This window comes from Asterias rubens, chromosome 9, assembly GCF_902459465.1.
Source record: "Asterias rubens chromosome 9, eAstRub1.3, whole genome shotgun sequence".
In the NCBI taxonomy this organism is placed as follows: domain Eukaryota; kingdom Metazoa; phylum Echinodermata; class Asteroidea; order Forcipulatida; family Asteriidae; genus Asterias; species Asterias rubens.
In genome coordinates this window covers 15,777,010-15,801,019 of record NC_047070.1, presented here as the reverse complement: position 1 = coordinate 15,801,019, position 24,010 = coordinate 15,777,010, and the positions used below count along the sequence as shown (strand labels likewise).

Sequence of the window (24,010 nt, the reverse complement as noted above, 5' to 3'; positions counted from 1 at the left end):
CCACAAAACATTTAGTCTAAATTTTAATTTTTACAGTCCGTACCTGACAGCAATGAACCATTAAAGTTCAAAATGTTCAATGCTCAGATACGTGTAGCACTTTTGCATAAAATAATAAATCAAACTTTACAATGAAACGTTGATGAAATGAGTTGAAAGATTTAAGGGACACGTTGCCTTGGATTGGTAGCTTTGGGCTTATAAAAGCATTTGTTATGAAATGAATATGGTCCGTTGGAATACACGTTTTGAAAGTAAATTTCAATATAATTCACGCAAGTATCAATTCAAATTGTCTGGTTTTGTTGTTAACTTTGTAAGCTAAAAAAGTCTGCCATTTTGTGGAATAATTTTTTACTTTGTTAGTTCAAAAAGCATAAGGAAACCACACAATTTCGAGAGATACTTTGAATCATTACATTCCGCTTCAAAAATCTTTCCAATTATATTTATTTCATAATGTACACTTTTAAATCCCCAAGTTTTTTCATTTCATAGTTTTTGCCCATACCAAAGGTTATGAGTTATCAAGACAAACTAAGCATCTTAAACCCTTTCGACAGCTCTGCCTCTTCTTAAATTTAGACAGGTTTGAGAAAATCATTAAGATTCATGACTTGTCTGAAGGTGGAGGAAGGTCTGAGGTTTTTTCTCACTTGGTTATCACCAAGTAGGAATGCTGGGAGACAATAAAAGAACTGGCGGTAATCTTTGATTTTCATACTAGAGTAAATCATATAAAGCTTTGACAATGCCTCGTTATTTTTCCAGAAAAGGTGCGACTTTCTTTAGGAAATAGCTTTAATTGGCAAAAAGAAATGGCAAAACTGGTTCAATACATGTACATAGTTCCCCTTTAACGTCACACAGTGTAAAGGCAGCCATCTTCACCGGCAAAGAAACACTATTTTAAAACGAACATTTATGCTTTAGGTATAAATATTGCGTTGCAGCACGTTTGCCTGTGAACCATTTGGCTGTGTAGACTAGAAATACTACAATGCTTGATGCAGCACAAAGCCAAAACCCAAGTTGCCCATAAAGATGGCGTCTACTGGGAACTACAATACATGCTATAAACATTTTTCATGGTGCGGCCATCTTGATTTTCTCTCACTCCACTCAATGTAACCAAACTGAGCTTGAGGTGAGGGAAGAAATAGTATAGTTCCTTTTCAATGAATATAAGCATTCGTTGCAGTTAACGAATAGGGGGAACATGACCAAGATAGTAGCAGTATGACAATGGTCTTTAGGATAGGTCTAGTTGCTAAGCACCTGATACCATGTTGGTCTGACTGAGGACTAGAAACGCTTAGTTCTCTCTGGGATGATTGTATCCTTAAGCATGTCAAATACCGATAGAATCCCACTGCGTTTACTTTTCTTGTTGAAATAGCTTGTGACGAGATCATCTGATTTCTCTGCAGAGATAACAAAGAGAAACACAGTGAAAATAAATTTAAACATGAAAAAAAAAAACTTGGCTTATCAAATCAGGATGCATCTTTTACCTCCAAGATTTTAGGCATCTTGGATAAGAATTTCTAAACCAGATGAAATCTACCCCCCCCCCCAACTTGAAAGAAAATTTACCAACCTTTAACTGTCAAGTTCTGATGACAATTGACTGTTCAAAATAATTTCAACCTTTAAGGGTAAACCAATAGATGGATTGCACTAAGCGCATCAACCGCCATATCTGATGATAAACAATGCAAAAGTGCATACGTGTACGCTCTACGCACAGCTCTTAGCCAATGATAGCCTTGCACGCGTGCCTATTTCATCAAACACTATGGATGATGAACCAATAGTGCAATCCATCTATAGTAGGCAGTCTATGCCATCATGTACTTACTTCCTTCAGTGGCAGGCATGTGTGTTGTTGGGAGAATGTTATCATTTGCTGACAGTGAGATAAAGAAACCGAATGGTACCAACCAAAGGCACATCGTGAAATATGCTATCACCTTGAAGAATCAACAAGAACAAACAAACTCATCAAGAGATGGAACTGTACAACAATTTTGATAATAATAGATAATCATAAACATGTTTGATTTAGATCTTGATTTTAGATTTGTTTGTTGAAAATTCTTTTTATGACTTTTCCATTACATCATAAGAAGCAGAACAGGAACAAGTATTTCTTTCTAGGTTTTGCTGCAAGTAAGTTGAAATCTTGGCCAAATAAATCATAATAATGTGTATAATAATAATCATATGTATTATATAGCAACCATCCCTGCTGAAGCGCACACCGCGCAATGACAAGGGCCCCATGAGATAAGACCTGGGCCCAATTTCATAGAGCTGCTAAGCACAAAAATTTGCTTAGCATGAAATTTTGTCCTTGATAAAAACAGGATTACCAACCAAATTTCCAAGTGATTTCCAGGATAAGCAAACAATAGCTGAATACTAGTAACAAGCAATAAACAACAAATGGAAATTTGGTTGGTAATCCTGTTTGAATCAATGAAGAAATTTCATGCTAAGCAAATATTGGGTGCTTAGCAGCTCTATGAAATTGGGCCCAGGATGGAGGGCCCAACTGTACTTGGTACAGTTTTAGACATGTAGGCTTACCTCTGAAAATGGATGCCACACATCTGCAAAATACTGGAACGCTAGATAATGATTTACAATCACTAATACTGCAGAAAAAAGCATAAAGATGCAAGTTTTATATAACTGAAAATCAATGGATGGTGTGTAAATGATATTTGAGTTGATGATAAACCAAATTAAATAAGGAATAAAAATAAAAATAAATCTTTACAACAAAACAGTAATTATTAATTTTTGGTTTTTACCCATATACACCGATGTGTGTAGCACTGTATACTCAGTACTTTCCCCGAGTCCTGTGAAAAATCACAGGCATTTTACTCGGGTGGGATTTGAACCCACGACCTTTGCAATTCTAGAGCAGTGTCATACCATACCAACTAGACCAAAACAGTAATCAAATACAAAACTGTACTAAAAAAGTGATCCAACAAAGCTTCTTTACAGATACTTTTGTTCCACTGTAGAATAAACTTACCGCAACTAAGAATAAAGACTGGTGAAGACAGCTCTATGAACGGGAAAGTTTTGAGCAGTAAAGAGTAGAATCCAATTGAAACTAATCCTGTAAGTGTCAGATAGTACGGGAAGTCTTCAAAGATGATCAAACCAACGTAGATTCCTGCTGTGATCTATGAAGACAGAATAATAACAAGTCAGGTGTCAATAGTTGTGGACAATAACTTCAAGAAAGGAAGGATACACTTTTGAAACATTGCAGTTCTTGAAATAACCTATGGCACACATAGCAATTGCTTCCATGCCTGTGCTTTTGCTGTGGTGCCCTTTGCAAGGTTCCAATACAAATTGACATTTTCCTCAGCTAGAAGTGCCGCTTACCAGAGGGACATTACTGTGCCCCTTCCACAGTAAAGTTCAAGGTCATGCTTTGGTATTTACAGGGCAAGGGCAGCAAGGCATTTTCTCCTGCGTAAAAGGCATCTTTACAAGGAAATTGTAGTGACCAGGAGGAGCACTGCTCTAAACTGACGGTGAGTCGTTGCGGCAGGCATCTAGTGTTACCCAGAGGGGTGTTTGGGTGTCTTTTGGACACCTGATTAAAGGTTGGACACCCGTTTTATCTGTCGTTTAAGTGTAAAAGCATTGAAAGTGGAAAACTTGGACACTCAGTTAAATTCCAACAAGATTTGTATGTTTAAACCCAAACCAAACAGAGCACTTCCAGTGTCACTATATCTCAAAAGGGCTGTTTGATTTCTTGTATAATTAAATGCTCAAGACAAAAAAAGCTCATGAATGCAACTTGCAAGTCATATGGGCTTCTGGTAATCAATGGGCATCTTGTATAAAGCTTAGGTGTGGGTTAAAGTAGAACCACATTACACTTACAAAAAGGATTACAGAGGAATGGAACTTTTGTTTACCAACCATCCCCCACCTCGTTCTTTCAAGTTAACGGAAAGACTGTTGATATACTTACAGCAACAAGCCATCTGATGACTCTCATAGTAATAACTGTGTACTCTTCAACTAACTCTGCCAAATAGTACAGACCAGCAGCTGAAATTAGAAAAGGACATCATATCATAACAAGCAATCATGCTACTAACCAATTCATGGTAATAAATCATTTTCCTCCAAGTGATTTTGGTTGAAACAGGGTATTTAAAAGCTGAAACAGTTTTTCGCAACAACTTCTCATGCTCATTGATGAAAAAAACTTTTCAATCAATGAACCAATTGTTAATAAAACTGGTTAAATCCCATGTATGGTTTTAACTTGGTTTATTTTTGGTGTACTGTAAGCCTAAGCTAAGTTGAGCTCAAAATTTTCACATTTAGAAAGATTTCTGGATCCTGCCACCAATTGTTCACTCATCTTTTTAACTTCAAAAGAATATCTTGTTTGTTAAGTGAATACAAACAAATAAAACAATGAAAAAGAGGTGGCAGAATATGAAAAGTTTTCTCAATACCTCCCTTTAAAAGTTTAATAAGTAGCCTAGCTAGTGTCATTGTCAGATTTGTATGAATTGATATTGTATTTAATAATATAATAATATAATATTACTTGTTGATCTACAGTTATTTCAATGATACACACAATCATGATATTTTCCAACCTTTTAACAAATCTGTTGTTTGAATATATCAATTACATGAAAAATTAAAATTTAATGAATGAATTAATTCAATAAATGTTTAATTAATTAATTTTTTAACAAAGCAAAGTCCCAAAACCAACAAAGAGGAAATTTGTAATTAATTTGTATTTCTTTTTGTAACTTGACCGACATAATTCTGTCAGTTGTGTTGGATATCAGACAGTTGAGTAGGGTGGCGATAGAAATAGTAAAAAACAAAGAGCTATAAATGTAATTAATTCATTAGTTGGGGAATTACAATGAATTAGGCCTGTGTGTGTGGGGTAATGGGATGGCGTTGTCAATTGCACCAATATCGTGAAAAACGTATAATTCTTACCAAGTGCCAAAGTGGCCAGGCAGACATGCACAAACGTGGCTAACCAACTGAGTATGATTAAAAACCACATCCTGACGAATCCAGTCGTTTCCCTGCCTCTCTGGTGAACGTTTCGGTACAATTTCGCAGAATCTTACGCAAAGCTCGCCGCCGTGTCACTTCTCTCTCGATGTCAAATTTGTACACGGACGGCATTGGGTCAAAGTTCACGCAAAGAAAAAAGGTACAGCACGGAGCACACCCCATTTCAAATAAGTATTTGATTTTGTGAATTTAAATCAGTGTTTACAAAAAATATATGTAAAAGCATATTCTTTTTTGATAGAATTTATCATATTTATTGTATTTATGTCAGACTAATATTAATTTACAGGTGATACTAATTTAACATTATCGCCATTTGACTGCGTTTTTTCTCAAAGAGTGACACCCCCTGAGTGGGAAGATGGCCATAAACTGGTAGAGGGCGCTGTTTATTTTTAGCTAAAGTTCATAATAAAGGAAGAAGATAGACGGATTTTTTTCACAACATGATTCATTAAAACATCATTTAGAAAGCGAGAAATCGGGCGAATTTCTCCTTGATTTGAACATGGGACAAACTTCGTCATCGGTGTCCAATTCTAACCATGGCAACAGAGGTAAATCAAGCTTATATTATAATCTTAATCATGTCTGTTACAGATAAAATGTTTACAAATCGTTGCTAGTCTGCCGATGTATTCGAATTCGATTTATATTTTCTATTAAATTTTTCTGCCAATTAAACCATGATTAACAGATTAGACTGATTATTTTCTGCCTAATTAAAGACCCAATCTCATCTTCATTTTCTTGGCAAGTCACAAATAAAGAAGTAAGAAGGCAAAAGCCTACTCACTGCTGATCTGCTTGTTTTCTCTAGCCTTTAATTTAATTTTAAAGAAAGTTGATTGATAATTAAGTCATTACAAATTTAGTTTGTTTATATTATAGCCTATAGGGATTTATGCTGTCACATGACCACATGACATAATTCTGTGTATCTCATAGAGTAATTTATAAGAATTAGAGGGCGCACTGGTGATGCTGCTATTGCTTGCACAAACGCGACGGGACCGCAAGATGACAAGCGTCATTCTGTGCGCGCGTTGAATATGAAATACACGTTTGAGTTTTTTTCCAGATGCTTTTTGTTCAACTTACAAAATGGGCGCACAAACACAAGCTGTGACACAAAATGACCGCCTGCGCGCATGTCGGGGCGCGTAAATAGGCCAGTGCGCCCTCTAGTTCTTATATATAACTCTATGGTGTATCTACAACTTTGTGTACCTGCTCCATCGATGCGCGCCTTGTCTTCGCCTCAGCTTTTACATCCAGAAGTAGACTTTGCTGAGTACCAGCGTAGATGTGTAGATGGATGAAGGGAATTATGGGGGTGTCACATGATGAGTGCGCACAGAACCACACATGACAATGCGGTTCTGTTTATCTACAATACATTACCTAGGCTACTCATACTAAGTCCATAGTGCCATTTATTTGTAATAATTGGGGAAAGAAGCATCAGCGATAAAGGGATGACCTCTGTTTCCTTAAAAGTAAAGGGTATAGTTAAAACACAAAATATAAAATGAGCACAATCAGTTCGTGATGTATGAACATATTTTCAATGAGACAGGATCTCTCTTGGCTTGCCATTATATTTGTAGATTTAAACATAATAAAGAATTTGTTTGTTTTCTTTTATATTTACTTCCCACCAGCGCATTCTTCAACAGCTGGCACGAGTCAGCAGGCTTCGAGTAGGTCCCGACCAGACTCGGCACCAGAACGCAGACGAACCACAAGCACTAGTGCATCATCAAGTGGCTACAGAGCAAAGCCCAACAGAACCTACCGTGGTACTACGCAACAACCTGGAAGAGCCAGCTGGCCTCACGATGTGCTCCAACCTCTAGACTCAATGCTTCAACCAGCAGTTTCACAACACCACAGTGACTTCCACTTCCATACAATCCATGGCAAGAACATCGTATTGTCGGCTGACCACAAAACAGCATCTCGCATGGGAAGTTTCTGCAACGCCCTGGTGTTCACTCACAGAGCGATACACATTGGCGAGATCCTACACTTTGAACTAATCCAGAACACAGCTGGATGGAGCGGGGTGTTACGCTTCGGTTACACCTCACAAGATCCATTTTCTATGCGTAGTAACGGGATCCCTAAGTATGCATGTCCAGACCTGACAGGAAGGGCAGGGAACTGGGCAAAAGCTCTGAGAGAAAACTGTGCAAAGCATGGCAATGTGCTGAACTTTGTCCTAAGTGAAGATGGGACGGTGTATTATAGCGTTAATCAAGAACCATTTATGGAGTTCTTCAATGGAGTAGACACATCGAGGCCTGTATGGGGAGTAATTGATGTTTATGGTAACACAACTGGAGTTAGAATTGTTGGTAAGCTCAAGTTTTGGGTAATCATTGTGTCTAGAGATAACAGTTTAGGAAAAATGACATGGTTGAACAAAGACAAAATTTATTAGAGTTGGGACTTGAAGAACCTGTGACCGCCAGATTAATGTGCTGGTGCTCTACAAACTGAGCTAACTAGCCCTAGGAAGCGTTTTTACGGCTGCAAACAAAAACTGTTTTGGTCCTTCTCTAGTGATCAACCAATGGCCAACTCATCCATAACAGTTGGTAATTCTACCTTGAAAACACATCCTTGTAGTGATGGTCTCCCTATTTTAATTAGTTCATAACTGTATATTTTCCTTCCAAGGCAGTTTCATGCTGTATAATTTCTGAAGATACAGTTACATGTGTTTGTTTGTATCTTGTTGCATTTGAAAGCGATCCTCTAACAGAGAATCAAGATGATTCTAAAACTTTGTTATTTTACTGCATAAACATTAAGTTGAAGATACTGAATAATTGTTCTATGTTCCTCCACTCTATAGATACCTTCCCAACATCCAACCGGATATCGACAAGAGGTGCCTCGTCTGTGTCTGGATTCTTGGACCCACTACGCTTGGTCTCGGACCTAGTCCCTGGTAGTGGTGGTAGTAGTAGCCAGGAGGTTCCATTCCAAGGTTCGAGCGGAACACGTACCAATGCTCTCAAGCCCGACCCACTACCACTGCACAGTCAACACGGCTGTAACATTGTACTCGAAGAGGAGAGATTTGTAGCAGAACGCAAAGCGACTACCGTCAGCGGTGGGTTAGTCTTCACCAGTCGGCCCATCCAGTTTAATGAGAAGATCATGGTGAAGGTTATGACGGTCAACCACTGCTATATCGGACATATGGGTGTCGGTTTGACGTCATGCGATCCAGAGAGTCTGGACCCAGATACCTTACCTCTTGAGGCGGAAGACGTCTGTGACCGTAAGGAGTACTGGGTCATGACCAGGGATTACGACACGCTAGAAGAAGGAGCTAGTTTAGGGTTCACAATCGATGAGGATGGTAGGATTCACATGACTGGACCGGAGGGTGCTAGCGATAAAGTCTTGATGCACGTTGATACGTCCACACCACTCTGGATGTTCTTTGACTTGTACGGCACCACTCAGACAATCAAAATCTTAGGTTAGTAAACAATTTCTTTAGATGAGTATTAATGTTTTTAAAATTTGATTTGATAATTCATCCAACAGCACAAGTAGTGTCAATAATAGGATGAGTAGGAAACAAGAAGAAATGCTCAGTTTTAGGTAGGAGGAAAGGGGGAAAAGCCATCAATCAGGTAGAGACTGAAAACCCAATCCACATGCAATGCTCCAGTTTGACATGTTTGAGTTGGGATTTAAACTGGGGTCCAATGGGAGGAAACTTCCCCCCCCCCCCCAGTGCAAAGAACCCAGTGCACTTATCGTAAAGAGAAGGGGTTTGCCCGGTGTTCCTGGTTAGATTGGCAGCATATTGCACCACAGCACCTTAAACCATTACATTACCATGTAAACCATTACATGATGCCAAGTGTAGAGTCTTACTAGACATACGGATTAAACCAATACTATAGACGAATTCAATCTTATGTGCATCAACATGTGTCTTTATTCCGTTCCTCGGTTTTCCACCCCTTTCCATGTACTCTTACACGAGGCCAACTCATTTGCATAAATGTATAACATTACATGTATTACAGTGTGATCACGTGAACACTACACCAAGGATTGGGTCTAATAATTCAAACGTAGTCCCCATACCTTGCAGGAGTGACAGATATGCGCCATATACAATAAACCACTTTATAATCTAATTAGAAATCAATTACTTTTGTTCTTGCAGGTGCCCTTAAAAACAGCCCTCCACCTCCAGTGCCATCACAGACTGACTGGGATGCAACCAATGATATCAATGTGAGTATATTTGATGAAGCAGAAGGTGCAGCTGCCTTTGCATTACATGTAGAAGATCTTGAGAAGGTTCCAACCCCTCCTCCAAGACTTCACTCAATGTCTGCTGCTTCTAAAGCTAAACCTAGCGAGGGGGGTAGCAGTCAGGGTAAGTCCCGTCGGCAAGCACCCCCTCGTCCGAACAAACCGCCTCTAAGACAAGACAACGAATGCACAGTATGCTTTGAGAATCTCCCTGATGCGGTGTTCTACCGCTGCGGCCACATCTGTTGTTGCCTTGCCTGCGGGGTGAAACTTAAAGAGAGGGGAGACCCTTGCCCTCTCTGCCGAGCGCCAATTCATGACATCATTAAATTCTACAAGACATAGGGCGTTGTACTTAAAGCTTTACATGTAACGTCGGCTTGGTACATTGAGAAACCAACAGTGATCTTAGAACAATAAGGGCTTAGAAAACAAACATAGCAATAACTAAGAGAGAGATTACATTTGAAAAAATATATGTTTGAAGATAAAGTACTGGATTTGTGACTGGTGATTAAATACAACCATCATGAGTACACGTGAAAGTCATCTCTGGAAATAATATAATCTGAAATGCTGCATTTAAAAAAGTACCTTCTTTAAACTAAAAAGAATCTAGGTTTTGTACGATAAGCAAACACACATACTACTGGAAATATGTAACAAGTACATAACAAGTGCCAAATTTCCTTGTTGATGCCCAAGTTGTTTCATGAATCGGTGTTCTAAACCAAGCTGACGTTATATGATGAAGTGCTGCAGAGTCTTATAACTTACATATTAACAAAGACAAATCAACTGTCCGAGAATCGTAATATACAAAGATGTTTTCTCCTTCATGTTATTTCTTTCAACTTTTTCTAACTAAGCAAAAACATATGATTCACAACATTCTCATGCTGGGATCAATTTCACGAAGAGCTAAGATTGATGTTAGGGGGGCCTATCAATCTTAAAGGGGCTGTATTGTCATGATCAAAGCAGGCAAGAGACTGTACAAAGTACATCACAGCCTCTTTAAAAGGGCTGTGTCTGTACATCACAGCCCCTTTAAATGCTAAAAGGGCTGTGTCTGTACATCACAGCCCCTTTAAAAGGGCTGTGTCTGTACATCACAGCCCCTTTAAATGCTAAAAGGGCTGTGTCTGTACATCACAGCCCCTTTAAATGCTAAAAGGGCTGTGTCTGTACATCACAGCCCCTTTAAATGCTAAAAGGGCTTTGTCTGTACATCACAGTCCCTTTTGTTGCTGAACAAAGTGCGATGACACAATATAAATGGCAATGGTAATGTTGACAACTCATCTTAAGATGAATTTTAGTGCTTTGTGGAATGAAGACCTGGTGTAATTATTAAGTAGGGATAGAAGAAGATGCCTGCATACTTTCGGAGAGAGAATGTGATTGAAGTGAATTTGTTTGTTTCAGTCTTCTACATATTATGCACTTTTTTATAAACCCACCATTCCTACTTTACATGTTGTACAGGTTCACAGATTGAACAAGAAAAATGGCACACACGTATGTTGTATGTGTCATTGTAGAATGTATGATAATTGTTTATGCAGAGAAAATTATTTCATGTATGTATGATAGCGGAACTTAGCAATTGGTGAAAGGTAGATACATGATAAAGTATTTTAACTTTTATACAGAGCAACCAACAATGGATTCACAAATTGAAGTGGTCACACTTAAACGGAACACATTTGCTCTTGAATTTGCTCTTGTTGGAATCTCAATTGCAGAAATATGCACCTTGGTGGCAAATTTAATGGTTGGGATGAAAGTGAAAGTACATATATTTTATGCATTTTTATACATTTTCTGTAGACCCCTTGTAGTAAGCAATATTATCTCACATTGATTGTAAATGATATTAAATATTCTAATAATTTATGCTATTAATTATTTAAGCTTTACAATGGCGTTGTATATCCCCGCTGATGGACGGAGTCTAGACTTGTTGACAAGTCATTAATTGTTTGTCGGAATCAAAGCATTCCAACTCTCTCTGCAATTCTCGCAACATTGGCCATGTTTTTCGCAGGACTGTTGATCGCTGTTTGGGGCAGCCTTGCACATGAACAGTGTTCTTGCAGAAGCAGTCTTTGATTGTGGAGAGCTCCTGACTGTATAGCGTTGTCACAACATTGTCCACATAGGTAGATTGTGTCAGGAAGTAACTTTAAAACTTGTGATTTGAACCATAATTTATGCAGTAAATGGACACACAATTATGCATAGCGGACATTAAATGACCTTGGATTTTTTTCTAACCAGCTGACATGAGTTCTCAATTTCATGGTGTTCAAATAGAATAGTTTTAATAATGAGATATGACATTATTCTACTGTTCGAATCAGATGTTTGCATTGTGGAAGTCACTTTGCCAAATGTTATTTTTTTCCTAGCAGCTTTTGTGCTTTTAAGCAGTTCTATGAAATTTGACCCTGACGGAGGGCTCGAATTTGGGTATAAAAAAAACAAGACTGCAATGTAGATTCACAATCTTATGGGACCAAAATCTTAATGTCTAAGAGCTTTCAAGTGTAACATGAAAACTACTTTGGTTTGTACAAGCATTAAGAGAAGATTTATCTCATTTGCCTTGTATGAGAATCCTTATTCACACGACAGCACTTTAACTGGGGGGTCCCTTGCTTAACTTTAGCATGGTTGTAAAATGATGCAATGTTTGACAATATTTTACAAGGAAACTTGGACAGTAAAAAAAGGTTTACACGAGTTGAAATTTTTACAACCATGCTACAATTAAGCAAGGGACCTTTGCTAATTTACTCTCGTGTGAAAGGGGCTTTTGAAGGCCTACATTTTTATACTGGACCATGGAGGTACCTCCATGACTGGACAGAGTTAACAGGTTTTTTTTACTAGCCTCGAAAGTCAACATTTGAACATCGCTTCATTTTGTTTAAAAAACATATTACAGAGTGGGGTAATATTATTCAAATGAAAAACACAGTCTTATCATTGGACTTGTCCCGTCATGAGTTTACTGGCCCGTTGTTAAAATCATTGGCCTCAGGGCTAGTGGTCCAGTGTGAAATTGGAGTCTTGTGATGTCATGTGAATACAACAACTATGAAAGTATGTCCCTAGTATGCTGGCTGTGGAGTTTTAATACTAAAAATTGGACCACATTCTGATCATTACTAAATAATAATATTTCACTTTTTTTTATACAAATATATATCTTTTGGGATTCATTTTGAACATGTATTTAAAGTTTGTTTGTATATTGTTTGCGCGTATGTATATAAATACAAAATATATTAGCTTGATAAAAGGTGTAAATTGATTGTAAAGTGGTAAAGTATAAATATTTAAAAAAATTAGACCAGTTCACATCAAAGCCACACAAACAATTAACAAATCGAAAGTGTGGAAAACAAAAGAGTTCTGATACTATCAACTCCCCAAATGTTGACTTTTAAAAATAAAAGTCCTTCATTTATAAACAAACCCTGAAGGAAAAAGTTATTTCAGTTATCTATTTCTGGTTTATAGTCGAAAGAAAACCTTTTTTTCTAGCATGGCTGAACCAGTGTCTTCAATGACACTTAAATAAAACATTATTTTTAGATTTGTTTAGGAAACAAACTCAAGTGACATTATTGATAAAGGTCACAATGCCATAATAACTAAGAGTGTATGTTCTTGTAGTTTGTGTTCAAATTTCCATATAATATCCATTGTTTACCATCCATAGTGTGGTGCTATTAATTTGTTATAAAAACCAATTGTAGGAGACTGTAGTTGGCAGTTACATATTAGTCTGTTAAGACTACTTCCTCTTCGTTGAACTATAGCCAACTAAGCATAGGTCTAGAGCAAGGAACCTCACACCATACAAAACATGGCCACGTTGGTTGGTTACCACACTCTAAGCATTTGCACAAAACAGCTCCAAGAAAATTGTCGGGTTGTTTACAAAATTACAAGTAGGGTATGATGTAGTAAGGTTTATGCAAAGAAAACAACACACAGTTCCATTTAACAACAATTGATTAATCTTACCTTCCATGAATCTTCAGTTTGGTGAGTCTGAACATCAAACAGTAGGTCCTATACTACGCTCCTTGTCAAGGGGTGTACATGTAGGCAAGTGGGTGGATCTTAGGTTGCTGCATTGGAAAGGGGGCATTCAACTTGTTATATGCAGGGCCAAATTTCATAGAACTTCTTTTTAGCAGAAAGTATTGCTGAACAATTTTCTAAGCAGAAATGAGCATCATATTTTTGTTGTACTTAGCTACTTGTTGTTCTTAAGCTGGTATATACAGTTTCTAAGGCTTAGGTCTACACTTTTAGACTGGCCATACTGTACATAATGATCAAAAGGGGGGGGGGGGGGGGGGGTGATTGATACCCCATATCTCCGCCCCCATTATTGTTCCAGTGATATGCCAGTTATTTCTTCATACTAGATTTGATTGATGTCTGGTACAATGCATGTTTAGATCACAAATAATGCTCAAGTTGATGTGTATGGGTGTCATCTTTGATGTGACATAGCTAAACTTGATGGAGTCTGAGAAACTCCAAACTGAGCATTGAATTGTGACTGAGCAAGGCATTGTACCCGATGCGGCGGTTTCAACTTTCCGCTGTGTTCAGTTTTCCGAATGACCAAATACGGTAGCATTACGTCATGCGATGCCTGCGCACAGCAAGCGAAAGTAGACCATTTTTAGTGCCGTATTGAGTCATCCATTACCCTCCGGTAGCTGTTATGGCGGCGTCCACGAGTCGAGTACAACTAGCGGCAAACGCGTGGATCGTATGAGTTGTTTTTTATGCAAGCAGAGTGTGACCTGCCTAAAGTTGTACCCATGAATACATGTAAAGATGGGGCAAGAGATTATGTGACTACACAGAAAAGAATCGTAATAATAAACAATTTGGGGGTCACTGCTGAGAGAACTACAGTATTCGCCAGGGTACTCGCGGCAGTATGTGACAGGTCACCCGGAAAACTGAACACGCCGGAAAGCTCAAACCGTTCCAACATTGTGGTGAAATGTCTGGCTACGTCACCCGGAAAACTGAACACGGCGGAAGACTGAAACCGCCACACCGGACATCATTCAAATGTTACTCACTAATAGCTTATTGTGGCCATGTTGTGACACTCTTGGTGTACATGACATGACATTGTTTGGCTAATACTTGCATACCTCCTTGTTATATTGTCTATGTACCCCTGCTTTACATTGCTATTAGATGCTCATCCACTTTACCTGAGTATGAGGTGCAACTAATTAATTATTACACAGTCACAATCATGGTATTACTTTTTGTTACAAAAACACCAAATAGACAACATGTAAATATTGAGCAATTCTTTGCTGCAGATCTTGTACATATATAATTTGACAAACTCAAGCTCTTTTGATTCATCATTGACACAGCGACTTTCAATTGAATTAACATCGAGAAAACTGCTGCATCAGTGGTTTTCAAACTGTTCCTCATAAAATTTAGAACAAAAAGTTGTACCCATGATCGTGGCTGTGCACATTAATAATGGGAGATCCATTATTTTGGTTCACTTGCATAATTTATAAATAATTAAGACCCCCCTTGCATGATGTCACAAGGGTGAAAAGCGCCCTCATTGAGGTCGTAGTAAGACCGTACGTGGGATAATGGCTGTGGGTGTCGCGTATTTTCAGTGTTCTTGTTTCTATGATTTACTAACAATGAACTAGTTACCAGTCAAAAATCACTTTGTTCTTAGCTGGTTTCCTAGGTGCGTGTTAGATAATCCTGCTTAGCATGAAACAATCTTCTTTAGCAGGAACAGGTAACCAGACAAAATAGTGTGTAATTAACATTATGTCGCTGGTTCCCTGATAATTTTTGCTAAGGAAATACACAAGCTATTTAAGCGATTTTTTTCAGATTGTTGTGTTTTGTGTATCATGCAACTTGTTCTGTATTTGAACCCATTTGTATGCTAAACTGTGTTTGAAATGGTTTACTGTTTGTAAAATATTGTTATTCCGGTGAGTTGAAGCATAGTTGAAGCATGGTTGAAGTGATTGTAATTTTAAATGATACACCCAATATAGATAAACAGTAATTGTGTATACATAATGTTTGTTTGGACAATCCAGTGCAATGTAAAGATAAATCATTATAATAAATGCTTAATTATTAGTAGCAGCATCTTTAAGAAGTTTTGTTTTTCTATTTGATCTTCGATAATAAATCATTAAATTGATAATGAAGAAAATTAAGAAGTTGTGAAATGTTATCAATTTATTTGAGTAACTCTATGTGACATTTTAGATTAGATTATCTTTGTTTAGATTATCTTCCCAAGAAGGCGTCTATACGACATATTGTGTTGATTAACATTCGTCATTGGCCGACGATCACAGAGATGCGAGTTAGAGCGTGTGATAGGGAATCTGCGGGGGAATTCTGTGTGGCTGATGCAAAGACACAACCGCAGTCTCAGACTTGAATTCAAGTCTAGGGGATAATGTTAAAGCTCTCCAGTGGGTAGAAATTCTCATACGCGGGGGGGGGGGGGGGGAGGGGGTAAGGAAATAATTGGGTGAGGGGCGGGGCTTTTGGTGTATCTGAGCATTTATTTGTGCATTTCGAATACTTCATTTGGTAGGTCAAGACGGGGTTGTGATTCTAATCCCCCCCCCCTCTCTCTCTCTCTCCCGTCACATGACACTATTCTTTAATTTCTTGATACATTAACATACATCGGGTAGCCATATATAACACACAGCAGCAATAACCCGCAAAGTGTCATCAAAAATAAACTTCTGAAAATAGTGCCTGCGTCTTTAATTGTATCCTATACCTCACCTCATCACTGAGGACTGTACCGACAATCACAGACATTGAGAATTGTCAGTATTCATACTGTATTCATCCCCAAACCACTATGTCTAAGATGCCGTAACCATTACTACGTCGCACCTGGTCTTACTCAATGGTGGTTTTCTTTTTACACTCTTCATTCAGTAAAAGGTGCGCACTCAGTTTTAACTTGAATTTAATTTCTTAGCCACGCTTTTGCCGAGATGAAAATAGGCAGACGCATAAAAACAAGGCAGTCCGGTGATTGCCCGCTCTCCAGGTGTAATCCAAACCACAGTGAAAAGGAAGAAATAAGGAAGCGATTTTATAATAATTTTAAGTTATTTTATGACAGAAGTTTTAAATCGATCAGGAATACATCTACTTTCTCTAACGATGACAAATGTCTACATCCACCCCCTAAACAACATAATTATGTCAATACAAACAGAAATTGATCAGGAACCAGGGCACCTCCTTCCGCATCTATAGCATACGAAATGGTTTTAAATTAACTTCTTATAATTCGCATTCCCAGGCCTGCTACTTCAAGGAGGCAGGAGGCGATTGTCCCCATGCCACCTGCATGGTCATTGCCTTGGTGCCCTTGAAATGGCCGGTATTTAAAATGTATAATTGCCTCATAGGGTGCCATTTACTAAGGAGGATAACATAAAATGCCTTGGTGCCCGTGCCCTTTTAAAACGAAGCATTACAGGAGGACTGCATATCACCCCCCCCCCAATAAGTGAATGAGTTTAATGTAGTGAGTGCTGTAATGTGAAACGGAGCACACTTTGCACAGAGAACCCCCCCCCCCCCCGCCCCCCTCCCCACCCGACTCACATCCTCTCCCAGCTAAAAGTGTCCGTTTATTTGAAACACGATCTTCTAGCAGTTGTCTATATGAGACAAGTATAATACCCTCAAACCTTGCATATTCTTCGTTCCAACTATTTGTTTTGCCCTGCCCATCTGATTCAATGCACGGGTCGGATTCGAAGTCTTCTAATTGAAGATCATGGACTGACAAATCGAGTGTTCTGTTTCAAAATATCATTGACAGAGACTTCAGAGAAAATGCTTCCCACCTCAGAAGCAATTATTATGGAGTTTGTCGGAAAACAAACTTTCAGTGCTCTTGCCGTGCATGACATACAATCGAAAAACAACAAATAGGCTGATGAGAGCATTTGCAGAGGCCACTCACATCAGTTTTAAAACCACCATGATGCGTTACTAGAGAGGGGCATGGTCTGGGTAGCTTTATAGACACATTGCCCCACTCTTGATCGACCAGCCCCCCCCCCCCCACCCCACCCCATAAGATCGAAACTAAAAATACACAAATGAGTGGTTTGATGCGTTAAATAGCCAGCACTCCCTATTAAACACGTGCCATTGCCGGCCCCACCTGCCCCTACGCACCCATTATTATGTTTGACGCAACATGCTCAAAGATTTGATGTGGGTACGTGCGTTTGTGTATTGCATAAATAAATATGGTTGGCGAGATAATACGAAATAATTGCAGTCAAACAAAATACACACAACGCAACTCTAAACAAGCTTTTGTTTTAATATTCCGTACTTATTGACGGAAGCCTTCACAAAACTGGTACTCGGACGGAGACCACACATAACCAGACGATAAGACAATGCACTGTACATTGGCACGACGCCGGGGACCAGCGCCCTACCATTTTTATTCATCTTCAAGATCTTTCAGAAAAAAATAACATCAGCATACAACTTAAAGAACCCAATTATATATATTTTTATTGTTTACATCAAGACAATGAACAAAACAGTTGGCATGTATACATTCAAAAGAGGTCATAATAACCAAACAATTACAGACACTAGACTACAGTCTCCGGGCCATTGGAATTTGAGGTAACGATTTTTGTACAAGAGATGTGTTTTTGTAGTGCTTTTTATTCGGCATCTGAGAGCACACAAATTTGTGCAACAAGGGTGTATTTTCTGTTATTTTTCTCTTACAACTTCGATGAGAAATTGAGTAACATTTTGTTCACACAGATTTGCTACTTAATGGATGTTGGGATGTAACGACCGATAAGGGAAACGCTTCCCAGGGTATACGTGTATCATTAACAGATTAGTCTCGTGGCAAATCTTAATCTGTTAAAAAGCTGAGAGTAAATCGCAGGTGTAGTGATCAACGATAATAACGTGCGGCATCGCCTATAATCTCGCACAGTGTTTACTACCGCACTGTATAGTCTCGCACAGTCTCTTATTTAGTATAGAGACGGTGTAATCATTGAAGTCACAGATGAACAAAAGAATGATAAACCGTGCAAACCGAAGTTGTCGCAGTGACGCCAAAGATAGTCCCTTAAAGTAAACTTACACCGTTTTAGTCAGTAATTTTTGTATTATGTTATTCTTCAACATTTGTGTGGGAGAAACTCACTACCCCCTAAAATAAATATTAGTAACTGCCTGAAGCTAATAATTATGTTATAAGAAAATCTAGAAGTAAATAAGCTATTACATTATGATAATCATTAAACACTTATTTTTATTCACATTAACAAAATTATATAATCTGTCTTTGTCATTTAACCTGCAGAGAGAGAGAGTCAGTATTTATATGGCATTTTATATACCAAAATACCTCTTTTGGTACATCTTTATTGATTGGCGGGGGGGGGGGGGGGGGGAGTTACATCGACGTTCTGAATGAACGTCATGCACTCTCTGAACTTATTCAAACCTCGGTTGAAATTAACGAGTTGAACCCATAGGCGTTTTCTGTAACAAGGTTCCTCTGAGTATCACTTATGTTGTTGAATTTTGAGCGAGCTAGGAGGGGACATTGTTTTTTGTTCTTGGGACAATATTTGAGTAATTTTAAAAATTCCGTGTGGACATTATCATAGGTTATCTATCATGAATAGAACAATAGACTTCTGTCAGTCGACAATATTTTACCCATGTAGCTTCCCTGTTACAACATTGGAAACTCGTTTTGACCCCCTTGCGTGACGTCACACTCTCAAAATTTGCCCTCACCGATGAGGCCAAAATGCATCCTCACTGAGGCAAAAGGAGGCAAATCATTGGACGATCGAAAGCAGTGGTTATTGTTCGTAAAAACGTGTTAAAAACACCTTAATTCGTTGGCGAGTCAGAGGGTAACTTGTTCATGACTGTACTATTGTCTAAACATAGGTTGCTTAAATAATGTGACGTCGCAAGATAAAACAATAAAGTCATCACGATAACACTCTTTGTACATTCGAATCTCTCAAAAGATTTCATTTCTTTCCCGTCGTAAAGAACATAAAACAGTTAATTCGTAGTGGTCTAAAAATAAGTAATCGCTAAAATTGTTTAAATTTACACATTGAGGTCAAAATAACATTCGTGTCCCTTTTCTCAAACAACCTTAAATTTTATTACCCTTTTCAAAATACAGATATTAACCACCTTTTCCTATCCCTTTATAAATAATTTAAAGTCCGCATAATGCAAGTCCTATTGAAATGTCATCTTGCCTCCACATTCTGCGTTGATATGACAAGAGCCCTCTTGCGGCAGACAACAGACAGAGTCTGCCACGCACCTTCCATATCCCTCGTCACCGCACGGCAATCCGCTCAGCTCACATAATGATGACGATTTTGACGTCACACAGGGAAGGGCCTCCTCTGTCAGGAAAAAGCAGCCACCTAGTTCATAGCTGCAACATGTACCAAACATGACGCACTGGCCGTTGTTTTGAGGCCCACACGGGATGCACTGTCAAAGAGAAAGAAGAACAGAAAGGAAATCATAAACTTTGAGAAATCCAGGGTTGATAAAAATATGGGAGGCGAGTCTATGAAGAAAACTCTTGTTCTTCTTTCAAACTAATAACAAAAATCCAAGATTAGGAAGTCCTGTGCTGATTAAATCTGCGTTAGGTATTAGTTGACAAAAACGATTCCCCGGGGCAACCCCGGGGATTATTAACGGCGAGTGGCTTTACCCCTAATCTACCTGCAAATGAGCCAACCCCGGGGAATCACCCCCAGCCTGCCCCGAGGTAGTCTTCATTTGGGCAACCGGAACCCCCTGGAATAGTGACCAGAGTGGACAGTGCGAAAGTGCACTGGGTAGCTGTGGGGTAAAAAACCTCTGGGGCCTCCCCAGGGATGTATTCCAAAGGGATATGGATACAGTGTGAAAAGGGCTTAAGACTGTTATTGTTTCATCCTCCCTTTAAAGAAGGACAAGTGATTGATTCAAAGAGGAACCGGGAAATAAAGTAATGAAGAAAAAACAAACATCACGTGAGAATTTTGAAATCCAATTCACGTTCTGTTTGAAATTAATCACATGTGATTTCCATACATGCAAACAGAAATTCCGCTCCCCATTCAAAGTACACTGGCTATAAATCAATCCGTTTAGGAACAGACAGTATTTTCATATCACGCACTGTCCAGATTATGTGCCATTTCTCAAGTAATTTTGTCGAGTGTCACGCGCTTGCCGTCACACGATGACTGTCTTTGACGGTGATTAATCAGTAGATGATTAATTTTTAGTGGTCACAATGCATCACTGACCAATACCACTTTGTTCATCCCGCCCCCTCTGCTCACCAACAGGTAGATTATTTAATAGCATTTGTTTAATAAGAAAGCCGTGTACTGGGAGAGATCCTCGTCACATAGGTTGATTGTTCGGTTAATTACGCTAACCATTTAGGAAGAAATTTAAATTATAATTGATATACACGTCAGGGTTTTGACCCATTTTCTAAACCATTATTTACATGGTGTTTGACGCTCAATGCCACGTCACTGCATGCTCTGCTATTTTAGAGCGAACCATCGCCCACCACTATTGGTCGCATCGTCGGCGGCCATCGATTGTTCGTAGGCACGTATTCCGTCCCTTCGTGGCGAACAAAACGTGATTCGCCTAAACAAGGGCACTTCCGACGGTAGCGTCTATTGTCAAAACAAACCTACTTTCATCTTATTTGTGTTTTGTTGATAGGGTGAACTACTGGAAATATCGCGTAGGTGGCGGAGGTGGAGAATGGAATCATAAATCGACATGCGATTTAGTAGTCACAAGAGGGCGTCGTTTCAGTTTGTTATTACGGCCGTAAACTTGTCTTTCTTGTAATTATGAGGAGTTTTATGCATAATAGTGCACAACATGGTTAACACAGTTTGGAGATTGCTGTGAGCGACAGAGGAAATGTAGATTTAGCAATAAACCACAATAACAGTTAATCTAGTACTATTATTGTAAAAAACAAAATAAATAAAGATATTTCAAAAGTTTATAATACTAGATCGTAGAGGGGGGGGGGGGAGGGGGCGAATAAGCTACTTGTTAAGTGAGTTGGTTTGGGGTTCATGGTGTTGCACTCTCCATCCCTGGTTTCTACGTCTAGCCATACGCACCACATGAGCCTATGCTGCAATTTAGAAGCACACCTACGGTCGCTCACTATTGGCTTATGTCGGAAGGTATTGAACAAGGCGTGTTCAGCTATGACGTTTTGCTGCATTGGTACATGTAATTCTATACAGGTGCACTGTTAGCCACAGCCAAATAATCGAAATAATATTCTCAAGAACTTGAATTGCATTATACACTCACTTGAGTTACTTCATTTGCATTGCCAGGGGTTGACGCTGATCTCTTTCCATAAAAGAACCCATTTCTTTTGCCATAGAAGAACCCATTTCTCTTGCTTGTACCGGGGTTCGAGTCTCTCGATGTAACCTCGCTCCCGATTACGCGTTCCCCTTCCTCCTCGTTCGTCCCCGTGTCATCGACCTGATCTCGACTATCGTATATATACCCTGCATCCCCGTCTCCTCCCCGTATGTGACTTGCCCCTGACGTACTGTACGAGTCCGCCAGAGAGTGTGCTAGGAGTTGCCGTAGCTGTTGGTCTGAGATACCCACGGAGTTTGGCCAGTACTTGCCAGATTCTCGACTTTCACGACGAATCTGTGCATAGAACACAATGAAATAGTTTTCATGGTTAGTTGATCTATAATATACAACAAAGAAACATGTAACCTCTGAAACTTGTCATTTGGGTCTGGCCATCTATCCCCAAAACCTTCAAAAGTCTATCCCCAAAACCTTCAAAAGTCGTAAAGGCTGTTCCGACGGTCAATAATAAGCCGGGCCATAGGGGATTTTGTCCCCGGTTACGGTACTGTGTGTCCACCAAAAGGTCAACTAACATGGGTTGAACTTTGGCGGACAGTTTTTCAAACAGCACGATTCGATATTTGGGTCAACTCGACCTACAAATTGAAGCCAAAGACCCACAAATTATGTTGGTTATTTATGCCAAGAATGCCGATGCATTGTGGTTCAAGAAAGTTTTATCCCGTGCTTCTTTTATACATTTAAAAAAAAAAGAACTTATGTTGTTGAAATACTGATTTTCTTCCATTAGGGGGGCCTACAGAAACACATATTAAGTCCGGAATCATACTGACGACATTGTGTGACTCAAAAATGTCGTCAATTATTGATATCATTATCAACCCAGCGTATCTCACTCACCTTTTGTGTTTGAGCCCCAGCTATTGCACCTGCCCAGATGCTGGGTATGACTACTGTGATCACAATTGTCACTAATAACGACCTGCTGCCCATGGTCATATCCAGCTTAGATCCCCCACGTCCCACCGACACCCCTCCTAGTTCGTCAAAATCTGAAAAAAACAACAACAAAAAAACTTACAAATGGGAATACAACCAATATATTATGTCTATTTATAAAATATTTGGCTATCTAAGAGAACAAAGAGTGAAACGCTAATAAAAAGTGGTTCAAAACACCAATGTTATTATATAATTATTCAAACTATTGACATAATCTATAATTAACAACAAATAATTATGGAAGAAGCAGTTAAAGAAATGTTTAAAAGTTCATAGGTTGGTGACAAGGTTATAATATTAACACAACTAGTCAACAACAACGCCCCCTTAAAAATGGTTTGCTTTATTGCCGATGGTGTCTTGAGCAAAATGTCGTGAATATGGGTTACGCTTTCACATACACTGTGAAAATTTGATGCTCACCAAAGGGCAACGTTAATTAATTTAAAGGCACTGGACATAGTTGGTAATTACTCAACTGTTAGCATACAAACTTACTTAGTAACTATAGCAGTGAGAAACGGCTCCCTCTGAAGTAACGTATTTCTTTTTTAGAAAGCGTAACGTCTCACGCAAATAATAAAAGACTTCAAGCCTGATCCCTTTTATTATAATTAATAGACATCTGAAAGCACAACAGTTTTGTGCAACAAGGTTTTTTTATTTCATTATTCTCTCGTAACTTCGATGACCAAATAAGTCCAAATTGAGTCACACATTTGTTATTTAATGCATGATGGGAAAGTGAGAATACTGGTATTTGAAACACTACCAAAGGTGTCCAGTGCCTTTAACACTCATTCATATTCTTGTTTTAAGATAGTGTTCCACCCCATTCTCTATCCTTTATACAGAAAACCGGCATGTTATCATGAATTACTCACTATCTTACTCTTAGGCCTAACTAACAATTTTAATGTAGATTCAGATCAGTTTAAAGAAGGAGAACAAAGAAAGGAAGAACATTTTGTAATCGCTTCTTAGAAAGCTCTGTACATCTTGAAGACTATTCCCCGAATCCCAGTAATTCAATAATGGCTCTGATCGCCCTTGGAAATACAAAGCAGTCTGCTACTTAATCCCTTGATCTTACGAATTTCCA

The 24,010-nt window shown here is 38.8% G+C and overlaps 3 protein-coding genes across 3 annotated transcripts; 1 reads left to right on the top strand and 2 right to left on the bottom strand.

The window, feature by feature from the left end:
• Positions 1 to 20: 20 nt before the first annotated feature.
• LOC117294395 (protein TEX261-like) lies at positions 21 to 5,195 on the bottom strand. Its single transcript, XM_033776774.1, has 6 exons — positions 5,020 to 5,195; positions 4,016 to 4,095; positions 3,053 to 3,206; positions 2,593 to 2,660; positions 1,862 to 1,973; positions 21 to 1,424 (listed from the first exon to the last, which is right to left on the bottom strand). The coding sequence occupies exons 1-6, from the start codon at positions 5,087 to 5,089 to the stop codon at positions 1,306 to 1,308; spliced, it is 603 nt and encodes a 200-aa protein (XP_033632665.1). The 5' UTR covers positions 5,090 to 5,195; the 3' UTR covers positions 21 to 1,305.
• Positions 5,196 to 5,527: 332 nt separating this feature from the next.
• On the top strand, positions 5,528 to 12,499 carry LOC117294391 (protein neuralized-like). The gene is made up of 4 exons (XM_033776770.1): positions 5,528 to 5,660; positions 6,768 to 7,463; positions 7,967 to 8,602; positions 9,305 to 12,499. Exons 1-4 carry the CDS (start codon positions 5,612 to 5,614, stop codon positions 9,739 to 9,741), a joined length of 1,818 nt encoding a protein of 605 aa, XP_033632661.1. The 5' UTR covers positions 5,528 to 5,611; the 3' UTR covers positions 9,742 to 12,499.
• A 5,407-nt stretch (positions 12,500 to 17,906) lies between these two features.
• On the bottom strand, positions 17,907 to 22,958 carry LOC117294390. The gene is made up of 3 exons (XM_033776769.1): positions 22,807 to 22,958; positions 21,880 to 22,236; positions 17,907 to 20,016 (listed from the first exon to the last, which is right to left on the bottom strand). The coding sequence occupies exons 1-3, from the start codon at positions 22,903 to 22,905 to the stop codon at positions 19,753 to 19,755; spliced, it is 720 nt and encodes a 239-aa protein (XP_033632660.1). The 5' UTR covers positions 22,906 to 22,958; the 3' UTR covers positions 17,907 to 19,752.
• Positions 22,959 to 24,010: the final 1,052 nt, after the last annotated feature.